The following is a 12,784-nucleotide window of genomic DNA, read 5'->3' as shown; positions in this document are numbered from 1 at the left end:
GCTCTCACAGAGGGCAACACAGACACTGCCCTCGAGCAGGACACAGCTCTACAAGGTCCAACCAGAGCTTGTCTGGGCAAGACCACACAGAGCTCCTCAGGGAATAAATGGCTTTTTCTTCCTTGTGAGTGTCCAGTGCTCTGCTGCTACTCCAGGTTACTTCTTGCCCCTTTCCTGTAGTGTTTTGTGGGTTAGTTTTTGTTGTTGTTGTTGTTTTGTTTTTTTTTAGTTTCCATACATTATGCAGCAGAAGTCCTCGTGGGTCTACAGAGGTGCCTTTTGCTGTGCGTACATTCTGCTCTGAGGTTCCAGCTCCTCTTTCCAGATGTACCATTGACCATAGGGCAAGGCCATCCTGCAGCAACATGGAGTGAGTGCTCTGGATGTTCACTCACTTACCTTGGTTTATACCAGCACAAACTGCAATTACGACACTGCTTTAGCAGTGCAGTTGCACTGTATTTTAGGATAAAATTAAGTGTCCATACTCTTACTTTAAATGGGCAGTTTGAGAAGCTCGGGACTTTCAAGTGTGATTGTGTACAGGCATAATTCTCTTTTGGTCAGTGACTAGAAGCAAGTTTTAGCAAGTGTGAGGAAACTAATTATCACCATCACAAATTAATAATATGCCCTTGAAGTATGGGCTTGGCATTAACTTCAGGTAGATGTGTCAGTCAGTGTGTCAGTAATTCCAGTTTTTAAGAGTTCTGTACTTCTAACAGCAGTGCTGGGTCCAAGAGGCAGCTTTCACCATGCTGCCTTCTAGCGAGGCAGTTCACTGGTTGTCAACTAAATTGCACAACAGGTTTCATGGTGCTAAACCTGGCTTCTATCCTTGAAAAGCAACAGGGCTGGGGCAGAGATTTCTCTTGATCCCTGCACTAAAACCCTTTTTATTACCCCAGCTTTCATTACCCTTGACTAATGCAGTTCTATGCACTACAGTTTGTCTCCTGGTCAGTCAGAAGCCCATGGCCAGTCAGGTGTGCCAAGCTTAAGGTTCCAGTGCTTAACGTTGTTGTCAAAAAACAAAGTAATTTCCTTTATTTTGCCCAAAGCTTCTTGTAAAACGAATGACCTTCTTTCAGAGGTCACACACAGCTCCCTCTGGGGGTAGAGTAGCACCAGCAATCTGTTTCCATTCCTGTCCCCCTCTGTGGCAACTCTGGGGTGTTAAGTTACGGGGTTCTGTCTGCCCAGGACACACAGACCCTCTTTACTTTTTACAGAAGTGCCTGGAAGGTGACTTTGCAGCATTGCTTTCATTTTCTTTTGCTTCTGTGAGAGCAGCATCACGCTGCTGACCTTCTGGGGATGACCAGAACGAGCCAAACCTGGATTCTAATTTATTGGACATTTAAGACAAATTGCGTAAGGGAAGGGATGAAGTGGCTGTGTTACAGTGTAAAATGGTGCTCAATGTTACTTGAGCAAGGTGGCAACACTGCTGAAGAGGAGGAGCACAGACTGGGATCTTTTCAGAAGAGTTGTCTCCCAGGATGTCTGGAACTAAGTACAGATGACTCAAAATGTTAAAAACCCAGTAGTTTATTTCAAAGTATAAATTTCAGGCTTGTCAGACAAAACCCCACTACAGTTAACACAGACACACACACACTAGGTCTACAGAACATACAAAAATGGGGAGAGCTTGCAGCTGCCCGGTTTAAATTGGATCTTAAATCTGTCCTACTATTTATTTATTTGTATTTACAAGTCCAGCTGCAAAACAAAACGAGAAATCAGGTTCTGAGTTTCCTAACAAAGGATTTTGCACATTTGACTCCCAATAGGCAATAAATTACTAAAGCTGAACAGGACTCCCCAAACAGCTACTGCCCAGTGATTTTATTTACAGCTATACCTCATTAAATTAAGACAGTGCTTCAAATATATAAATGTATGCATATTTATATATATATATATGAAAAAAAAAGAATGCTCAGCCTGTGTAATGACAATGAGAAATAAAAATGCATTTTAAGAAGTACTTTGAAAGGATGAAAAGGAAAAATCATTTACTTGCTTTCTCTCAGGCATCCTTTTTTTTTTTTCTTTCTCCTCTCACAAGGTGTTTGGAAAGGAATACAGATTTTGGGGGCAGGGCTGGTTCAGTGCCATCTGAATTAATCTCCCTCCAGTGTTTTCATACAATGCACACCCCTACCCAACCCAACAAATTCAAAAACATATATATTTAATATATCAAGCTTCTGTTTAAGATATCTGGATAGATATTTTTGACTAAATGGAAATACTCAGGAGTTTCTAGAAGGCAAAATCACAGCTTGATTGTGTACAGTGTATGCAATACTCTAATACTGGGAAATGGCTGTTTGGGGAGCAGGAACAGATTTGACTTGTCCCTACACACAATATGGATTCTAATTTATTGGACATTTAAGACAAAGAGCATAAGGGAAGGGATGAAGTGGCTGTGTTACAGTGTAAAATGGTGCTCAGCTCCTATTATTGTGCCCATTCATGCTTCTCCCTGAGGGCAGGAGGGGTTTTGCTATTGTTTTCAAAGGAAGTGGGGTAAGACTCCCAGTTTTCACAGGGAAGACACCATGGGTGTTTCCAGCCTTGTGCCGAAAACACTGGGATGGGTATCTTGGTGCTTGTGCTCAGGAATTGAACATAGTCAAGAGCAGTGCAAATAGTTCAAAGGAGTAAATTCTAAGACCAATTGCTAGTCCTAGGGAGGCTGCTCAGAGCAAGGAGATGACCACAAGGAACCTGGCTCTTCACCCTCACATTTTCTGAAGCTGCCACTGCAGATGCAGTACAGATGCTATACCTATGTCTGTCCCTTTCCTAGGGCTTAGTTATTTAACTCCAATAAAGCTTTTGCAGACACATAGTGAAATAAATGAGACCACTGAAGCTGTTAACTTCATTACAGTTCATCACAGTGAAGCTATAATGCAGTGGAAAGGAACAGCATTTTGCCATCAGCACTCCATGGCAGGGCTCCTCAATAACCAGGAACTAAAGGGGAATTACTTTCAACCTAAGACATCCAGATGCCTTTATATCACACAAAAAAGAAAAACTGAACCTAGAACAATCCAGAAAGCAAATGAGGATGGAAAACACAGCTATAGGATCAGTGCTGTTTGCTAAAACACGGGGAACTTGATCCAAGTGGTGGTACTGCTAAAACATCACGTACCCAGTGGGAACAGAGCACTGTTGAGAACAACTTTATACCAGGCTATTGAAAATAAGATGGGAAAACTTGCATCAACTGCAGAGTAAAATCTAAATCCAAACCTTCCACTTAAAAGCCATATATTTTTTTTTGCATATTTAAAAGTGGCTTATTGGAAGCTTCCAGCAACTTCACACTTATGAAGAGCCCAGTCAGAAGCACGGTGTTAACAGACCTGTGCTGAACATGCCCCGATGTTTTAGCAATACTTTCAAATAAAATTTATTAAATTAGATACATTGGTTTTGAATGTTTGCTGATAGCAGAAATTCTAGTTTCTCAATAGTTTTATTGTTTCTGGGAGATAAAGGATAATAAAATAAATAGCCACCTGATACAGAGTTAAAGTGCTATGAATTTAGGAACTAAGCGATGCTCCTGTTTGTTAGAATATGGAGTGAATACTCACTGCAGAGATCTGCTCCACCATGAAAATGATTTTGCAGAAATGGCATCGTGCTCTCTGTGTCAGTGATTTAAGGCCCTACCTTTACAGTCTCTAAACTGAGCCTGACATCTTTAAGTGCAGCCATGCCTTATCCCATACTTTGCTACCTCCTGAAACTGAACCTTCAGCAGCTCTGCTCAGATGAAAACAAGAATCTCGGCTTTCTCACCACAGCTGCCATGGATTCAGCCAACCAATTCACAATCAGCTGCACTCTGCCATACTCAGAAGACACTGACCCTTGCAGCCAGAAGCCAGTTTTTACAGTCAGGTCAGTTGAGAACTATACCTGTTGTAAGTAAATAAAGATGAGTTGTCTTTCACTAAAGATACAGCCAACAAAACCTCTGAACACAGTACCAGACCATCCCTAATAATACCTCCATTGGAGGAAAGAAAAAAGTTCAAACACAGGACTCTCACCCCCTGCCTATCTCAACCAAGACAAAGCTAAGAACAACAGTAGCCTAAATGCAAGCACAAACTGTAGAAAAGCTCATGCATAGTTTGGGCTGCAACTGCAATTAAGTAAGAGGCATATATTGTATTCTAATGTTCATTTAAACTTTCAAATTATAAAACCTCATTGAACTGATATGGCCAACAGCCCTTTGGTACCACCTCAAATACACAGAAAAAGAAAATTGCCCAAGGAGGACTTGACAGCCATCAACTGGAATGAACTGCTCTAAGCTGTACTACAGAACTGGCTTTAAAAGGACCCAACTTTCAGTAAGTAGACTAAATGCATTTTTAAGTAATAATTATTCCTCAAAATAGGCAGACAAAGCATTTAGTAAACATAGAAAAATTCAAGGCATTAATGATTATTGGCACCAGTAATACAGGGACAACTTACCCAAAGGAAAGTAAAGTAATCTCAGGTATCATTCATACATGAGATTCAGTCTGAACCTTCTTTCTCTTATGATACTTGGATTTAGACAATTTTTTGCTCCCCCAGTCAATAAAAATACCATACTGTAAATGGAAGTTTCCATACAGAGAGTACTTTTTACTCATCTGACAGAAGTGACAATCCCAGCTATGTGAAGGAGTGCAGTCAAATAGTACAGAAAAAAAGTCTACAATGCAGTTTCTTTCACTGTGAAAGTTCTCAAAGGGAACACAACTAAGGAACCCATAATCTCACTGCATATTTCACCAGTCATGTTTTAGGATTTAATTTTTTCTGCCCTTTTTCAACCTTGCTATACATTTTAAAATATTTGGCTTAAGAAAGAGAGCACTTAAATTAGAAAAACCTATTAATTTCTGCATCTTTGCTATGTGGCAAAAAAAGACTCTTCCACTTCTAAATTCACTGTTCGGTTTTGCTGGGCCAGAATAGGACTTACAAGTCCCATAATAAACCCCTTACATATCCACTCTTGTCCACATGTGTTACTATTTGGTTATGCAAAAAACAAGTCTAATGATACAAAAAAACAAGTGAATGATAGTTGGGGCAGATGCACCAATTTCTCGTCTCAGCTCAGAAGCACCATGAAAAAAGATCTATTAACATTTGCAATTGTTGACAAGTTTTAAGCCAGCACCTAAAATATTTCTGAACTGCTTGGGGTGTGTTAACTGTCTGCAGAGGAAGGCAGGTGATGAGCTAGAGAAGAGGACTTGGAAGCCAACTTCTTACCTTTGTGTGCACTCACTGAACATCCAGACTGAGCACAAAGAGCCAGAAGCTTTCATGGTGCTACACCACAGAGGTTTCTTTGGCTGAACTGCAACATACAGCTTTCCCAAATGAACAGGGAAAGGCTCTGGTGGAAAATACTCTCTGTTTACTCTAGTATTTTTAACAAGATAAAAACAATTATTCAAGAATTACAGTGAAGAAAGCGTTAAAGGATACTGCAGAGCAAAATGAATCCAGCATCAGCAGAGGTTACACTTCCTGTTTTTTACAGAAATCATAATTACTGCAGACTTGGAAAATGAGAAGTAATGACAGGCTAGTTGGATGGAGAAATAATTCCAAGCAAATAAAAGAACACCACAAAGTATCTGGCTACATTTATTTCTAAAATTATTCTTTAAGGCACAAAATAAATCTAAAAAATAGGGTCGGATGTATGAGGGAAGGGGGAGAGAAATTATCTGAGCTAGAGAGGTGTGAATGCAGTCTCTACAATCCAGTTTCAGATCTGACCCAGGAATGCTCCCAGTCTGAGTGGGGGAGGATGGTGAATGCAAAGGAACATTCTTATTTAGGAGAGGTAGGAGGTAGTGGGATGATTATTTCTTTTTTCACCACCTTCACATTGGTTGCCTGGCCAGACTCAAGTTCCCTTCCCTTCCCTCCCCTCAGAGAGCTCATTACAGTTTGTAAAATAAGACCAGACCACTCAATCATCCAGTACAAAAGTGAGACCTTGAGTCACCCTTGTTAATATCACAGCCTGCTGACAGAGTAGCGGGGAGCAAGAGGCAAATCTGTTCTTGCCCTCATGTCAGTGCCTTGACGGATATAACAGATGTGTATGTTTTGCTTCAGACAAACTGTAATTCATTGTTTTGCTCCCACTCTGAAGCACAATCCCAGGCATCCATGGTGCCCTTGGACAAAGGGTAGGTAGGTGGAACAGCTGTCATGGAAGGGAAAATGAAAATTACAGACAACCCATGACTTGAGCTATCCAGAAAAAACAGGTTCTCTTGCTGCAGGCGAGACTTTATTTTAGTTTTGGTTCTGAATGCATGTAGTGTATCACACAACTGTCTAAAATAATCCTGCAGAGAGAGGATTTAAAAGTGAATTTCATGCATGGGATAAACTCCCCCCCAAACTGGGGTAAACCATGGTAGTAGGACAGCTTTAAAGGCTCCAAAGATCCCTCGTTTAACTGCTCTGGGAAGAGATCACATCTGTGGACTGGGGGTCACAGAAGGGTCCAAAACGTCCATAGATGTCCTTAGCCCTGACGGCGAAGTAGTATTTGCTGCCAGACACAAACTGTGTAAGAGTGCATGCCATGGGTAGTGGGAGGGCCTTCACTTCCCCAATCTTCTTCCACTGGGAGGGCATAGTGGCACTTGGGTCCTCGTGGTAGGCATAGAGATGGTAACTGTCCACAGTGGCACAGCTCCGGTCCACCTCCGTGACACTCCACGACAGCACAATACCATTCTGGCTCTGGACCCGTGCCAGCTTCAGCTGTGGCTTTTGAGGCAGAGAAGTGTTGGCAGCTTCTGGGGGAAGGCGTGGGGGCTGTGGTGCCTCAGGGAGTGGGGCAGGATGTATGGGGCGGGGCAGCTCCTATGACAAGAAAGAGCAGTGAGGGAAAAATCAGAGTCTACACCAGTACAAGGAGGCTTTAATTCATCATTCCCCAAGCAAACGGAAACAAATGAGCCTGCAGTCACCCAAGCATCACAACCTAAGTCCTGTGTGCAGAGCCCAGAGAGCAGCAGCAAAGGTTGGAAAGAGGTGGGAGCAAGGATGCTGTAAGTTCTTTCTCTTTGCATTCCTCTTCATTTCCCACCCAAGAGATGAGGGATCGAACACTCTGCCTTTTGCCAAGACTGATCAGGCAGGTTCTCAATGACTTTGAGATAATCTACATCAGAGCTACTGGTCCCCATTATCCAGAAGACCCCAGGCAGTGAATTAAGCTGATAATTAATCAACTTTTCAGTAAGAAAGTTTTCAGTCATAAAAGGAAGAATGGATGTGCTACACAGATTTCATCATCTGAAATTGCTTGAGAAAGCTCAGCCTCAGTTTCCAGAAAATTCTGAAATAAAAGCATGAATCAGTCTTTCCACTGATTTGTTTTTTTTACACTACACAAACAGCCCTAGGTTTATGTTAAGATGCATTTAGGAATGTAGTTACAATGAGTATGAAATATTGTTATTCTTCAAGCCAGGGGCCTCTCAGGTTGGAATCTAGGGTAGTTTTTGTCATCTTAAGCATTCTGTGTGATATTGTCTTGATTTCTTCTTATTTGTCACTGGAGAATGCATGATGCTGATTGGTGTCTCAATTGAAAGAATGATGAGCCAGCTTGTTGGTGTTTTGGTATTTACTATTTCAGGACATCACAACTGGTATGACTGCCTAACATTGAGTATTGCAGGCCATGTATTTTGTTCATTCTCAACAAGAAAGTTACAGGAAATGAGTCAGAATAAGTTCTCCAATACCTACAAAAAGGGGCTTCAGGTGATGCAGAAGTAATCACCCCACCAGTGATAAAAAACCACTAACTTGAAATTTGGGAGTTTGCAACCTTGAGGATCTTGTCTGCCCCTTGTTCTCCTACCTCGGTTTTGCAAACAGCTGTACTGAGAAAACTGTCATCCAATTTGTAGCCAAACTATGACTAAACTTTTTAGTGCCAGTTCTGTACCCTTGACTCCACAAGTCACCTGCAGAAAACTCACACACCATTTTCCAATATGTGCTGCTCTGGTGATCTGGAAAACTCTGGGGTAAGCTCACAGATTGCACAGATGTTACCATTCTTGGTAAAAGTTGCTGTAGGTGATAGGGTGGTGCTATGCAAGTGAGCTGACTGCAGAATGTTTGCAAGGTGTTTCAGTATTCTGCAGTTTACACCAGAGAACAATCTGAAAGACATTAATGCAGAGACAAGCCTGTAAATTGCATTAAGTAATTTCAAAATAACTACTCACAGCATGCATCTGTGGTGGTCGATGATGCACTGTAAGCTGAGGTGCTCCAGATCCAAGAGTTAGTCCATTGTTCACAACATATGCAGCTGTTTGAGGCATTCGCACTGTCATACCTGTAAGAAGCACAGTGAGTACACCTTGAATACTCAGTGGTTAAAATTAGCTCAACAGAACACTGGGGAGATGGACTCCTTAGTTCATTTGAAGACATCAAATTTCAAACTGACAAGCTCTCCTCAAACTGCCAGCCAGCAGCACAATAAAACAACCTCCCATCCTCTGAAGCAGAAAAAGTGAAAGGGAGCAAGTGCTTCTGTCTGCAGAAAGGACACAATAATGTTTTAATAATTTGTATGAAAGAATGGAAGAAATAGGTGGAGAGGGAGGTGTATGGGAGATACAGGAAGCTTAAGTATGAAAGGAGAAAGTTACATCACTTTGGGATTCAGAAAGGAAAACATAAAATGCACCTGCAGCAGAGTGACACCCACTCAGTATTCAAATGCCAGAAGGCTGTGCAGTGGATGGCACCAAAACCACAAAACACAGCCATTGTCCAAGAAACTTGTCCTCCCTCACAGAACGGACACCATCACAATACACATCACTCACAGGCACTACCATTTCATCCATTCCCACAGGAAACGGATGTGACTAGCAGGAATAAACAAGGTAATTTTATAACCTTGTAGGTAACATCCAGAACTGTTGCAAACTAGAAAGTTTGCATTAAATTTATACATCTCACTTTCTTAAGTAGCATCTTGTCCATTCACTGCTGGAACATGTCTGTTCTGTGAGCTCAAAGTTTTTGCTCATTGTTATGGGTTGCCTAGGGTGTCCCTCTGTATCTGTCTAGAAATACGAGATCTGGGGCAATCTCCACAATGCTCTAAAACTTGTATGAGATCAAAGCTTCGTAATACTCCAGAAGAGAAGCTTGCAGATGACATGTCAGGAAACCACAACTAATGTCTAGTTATTTCTTCTCCAAATAAACAGTCATCATGATCATAGGTGATGAATGTCAGAAGTCTATATAATCTGTGAGTCTGAGACAAGAATCCTAAATCTTAATGCATTTATAATAAAGTACTGAACTCTAGATAGCTGCTTCACATCCTTTTTGCTATTGGCACATGTATCTTGGAAGCTAACAAAGCTGTGCAAACTCTTCCAGGATAAACAGTCACCTGAACTGGCCATGTTTCATTTATGAGAATCCAATCAGATAAAGCAGCTTTAGTATGACTGTGATTATATCTGAGGAAATTACAATACTCTGAAGGGAGATGGACAGAAGTGCCTCATTGATATATAAGGTACAAATGTAGCATTATTTCTAGGCAGGCATACTAGGGAGAAGTACAAAACTACAATTTGTACAACAATTTGTAAGGGTTCTGTCCAAGTGCAGAGAACTTACACGGCATCTGCTACTGACACTAAAGACTGTTTCAATGATAGTATGAGACAACCCAATGGAGGTCTGTATCCAGCTGTGGAGGCTTCAGCACAGGAAAGACATGGACCTGTTGGGAGCACATCTAAAGGAAAGCCCCAGAAAACACCAGAAGGATGAAGCACCTGTCCTATGAAGAAAGGCTGAGAGAGCTGGGGTTGTTCAGCCTGGAGAAGAAAAAGCTCTGAGGAAGACCTCATAGTGCCCTTTTAATACTTAAAGGAGTCCTGTGAGAGAGGTGGGGACAAACTTTTAGCAGGGCTTGTGAAAGTAGAAGAGGTGATGGATTTTAAATAAAAGATAGCAGATTTGAACTAAATATTAGGAGGAATCTTTTTACGGTGAGAGCGGTGAAACAATGAAACAGTTTTTGCCTCATGGGGTGGTGGAAGCCCCATTCCTGGAAATGTTCACAGTCAGGTTGGACAGGGCTCTGAACAACCTGATCAAGTTGAAGATCTGGTGCTCACTGCAGGGGGGTTAGACTAGATTACCTTTAAAGGTCCCTTCCAACTATGATTCTATGACAACATAAACCAGTATACACCAGCAGCAGAGTTGATGAGAAATGCAGAAGACATGATTTCTTTTTTGTAAACAACAAATATGTGAAACCTCTCTACCTGGTACGTAAATACAAAGCCTTGAAATAATCTATATTCTAACTAAACTGGTCTTTTATCTACTCAGGCTAACCATCTGGCTTCCTTTTCCTCAGGTGGCTTGTCAGACAATAGTACTCTATAATACACAGACATGCTTTTAACAGGACTGCCTGTAACAGAACCACAATAAAGTTCAGGTTTGAAGGGACCTCTGGAGATGATCTGTCCCAACCTTCTGTTCAAAAAATGCTCTTAATTAGGTTATTTAGGGTCTAGGCAAGCTGAATCTTAATTATTTTCATGGAAACCTGCCTTGATTTCTGAGAATTTGTCAGCAGACAACTGAAGGATGAGCATTCATTATAACACTGGATCATCAGGTCATAATCACTACACAGAAATCTATTGTTGGATGACCTTGCCTGGAAAACATACAAATTTCCTACCTCATTGAGCTGTCCTAGAAAAGGCCTTAAAATCGTGCATTACCTATTGTATGTTCTTCAACAACATGTTAATTACCTCCCATGTCTAATGTATTCTTGCATGTATTTTGTAGGTATTAGTACTAGGGGTGTGTATTTAGTCATAATAACTACTCAAAAATGTCACAGATTGTGACAAAAATGTATTTTGTATTTTTGTAAAGAAGAAGAAAATGCTACTGAAGATAATATAGTGAATGCATGGTTACGTACTCAAAGCTTCTTCCAAAACAACAGGTAGATAACACATGTCTAACTTGTAGCTAAAGGCAATGATGAAGAAAACTAACTGTGGGCTGAGGCTGTCTTGTCTTTTATGGCCTTTTGCCATCTGGAATACAAGATGCCTCTCAAAGGATATCACTAGTCAGAAGAAGCTGAACTGAAATAAATGCACATGGCACAGGAGTGGAAGCAGTTAAAGAAATATGAGCAAGTACTCTGAAAAGAACAGCAAGTACCTCACACCCTGACAAAGGTAGCTCATGAACTGTCTTAACAACTTCTGTTTAGGAAGCACTGCTGATTTTTCACAGCCTATGGCAATGTAGCTGAATCCAGTTGTAGGAGACACTTAAATTGCTACAAACATACATGGATATTGTCCTTTCCAAAAACTATTGCTTCAGAACAATGAATCAATTATTTCTGCACAAACCTACATAGGTGCAGTCTTACACATCTGAAGCACACAGTGCTCCAAGTCTGGCTTATACAGATTGTGTTTGATAAAACACCACCTGGATGTCACAGAAGTAACCTCATATGCAGTGCACTGGAACAGGGAAATCTAAGTTTAACACCGTGGTGTTGAAATAACCACAGTTACTTGGTGGGGACCATAAAACCATAACCATAGAAATAGTGGAAACAAAAAAAAAGGCCCTTATGATCTACCACTTAGCAACAAAATATAAACAACTGCTTAACTTTTAAGGCTATTTTTTACTCAGAAAATTAGTTTATTGTAGTGGGAAGATATTGGTTATGTTTGTAAAGTCAAGGTGAACTTGATGACATCTCTAGTCAAGGAAACTCATGCATACATAAATTTCTGATACAGCTGGTGAGAAATTTCACCTGTTCAGGCCTAGAGAAAATAAGAAAATTTGCTAGCCACAAGACATCAGATGTTGTCATGGAATTATGCTAGGATATTTGCCATAAACATTACTATTAAACAGGAAATCAAACACCATTTACTGCATACTTACACATTGTAATCTTATTCCATAATAACAAAACGGTTTCTGAACTATCTTTCTACAAAACAGTGTTGCTCATCATGTTACCTTCCTCTACCTTGTAAAGTACTGGGCATGTCATTCAGAGATGCTTAATTGGCACATCTAGTGCCCAAGATGACTTAAAGCCAGTTTTTCCTTATTCACATAGCTGCAGGGGGAATGATTTCTTAACAGCCTGAGCTTTTCACAAACCTGTAAGCTGGGAAAAAAACCCTAGCCTCTGTAAGTAAGACTAGTATTGTAAAAAAAGAAAAGTAATGAACCCAAAACAAAAATACAATGCCCCATCCATCAGAAAATACATATCAAGCTGTGTCATGTTCAAATGTGCATGGAAGAAAGCATCCCCTACCTCCGGCCTGTGGGTTGACTGGCCTTAAACCTGGGTTTGGCATGACAGCTCCTCTTACAGCATTCTGAGCTGGTGGTGCAGGGAGAGTGGTATAGACCACCTGGTGGTTAGCAGGGGTTCTTGGTATAGGTAATTTTGCAACAGTTTGAGTCACTGGCCGTTGTGTTACATTCACTGTTGTGGAACCTGGAAAAAGAAGGAGACCACAACCTAGGATGGAATTCCATGACATTATGCTGCTATGCTTATTCCGAAGCACACAACTCTTCTGGAAAACTGACTCATCTGAGCCATGCAAACTAAACACTC

General features: G+C 40.9%; 1 protein-coding gene across 1 annotated transcript in view; it reads right to left on the bottom strand.

Annotated features, from left to right (window-relative positions):
* Positions 1-2,058: 2,058 nt before the first annotated feature.
* Positions 2,059-12,784, bottom strand: part of ATF7IP (activating transcription factor 7 interacting protein) — a 103,649-nt gene continuing 92,923 nt past the window's right edge. The window contains exons 14-16 of the mRNA XM_030445148.1: positions 12,476-12,661; positions 8,325-8,437; positions 2,059-6,942 (exon numbers count right to left, since the gene is read on the bottom strand). Coding sequence (XP_030301008.1) covers positions 6,526-6,942; positions 8,325-8,437; positions 12,476-12,661 — 716 coding nt within the window. The 3' untranslated portion in view covers positions 2,059-6,525. The remainder of the gene's footprint in view (positions 6,943-8,324; positions 8,438-12,475; positions 12,662-12,784) is intronic.

This window comes from Calypte anna, chromosome 1, assembly GCF_003957555.1.
Source record: "Calypte anna isolate BGI_N300 chromosome 1, bCalAnn1_v1.p, whole genome shotgun sequence".
In the NCBI taxonomy this organism is placed as follows: Eukaryota; Metazoa; Chordata; class Aves; order Apodiformes; family Trochilidae; genus Calypte; species Calypte anna.
This window is presented reverse-complemented; position numbering and strand designations above follow the sequence as displayed.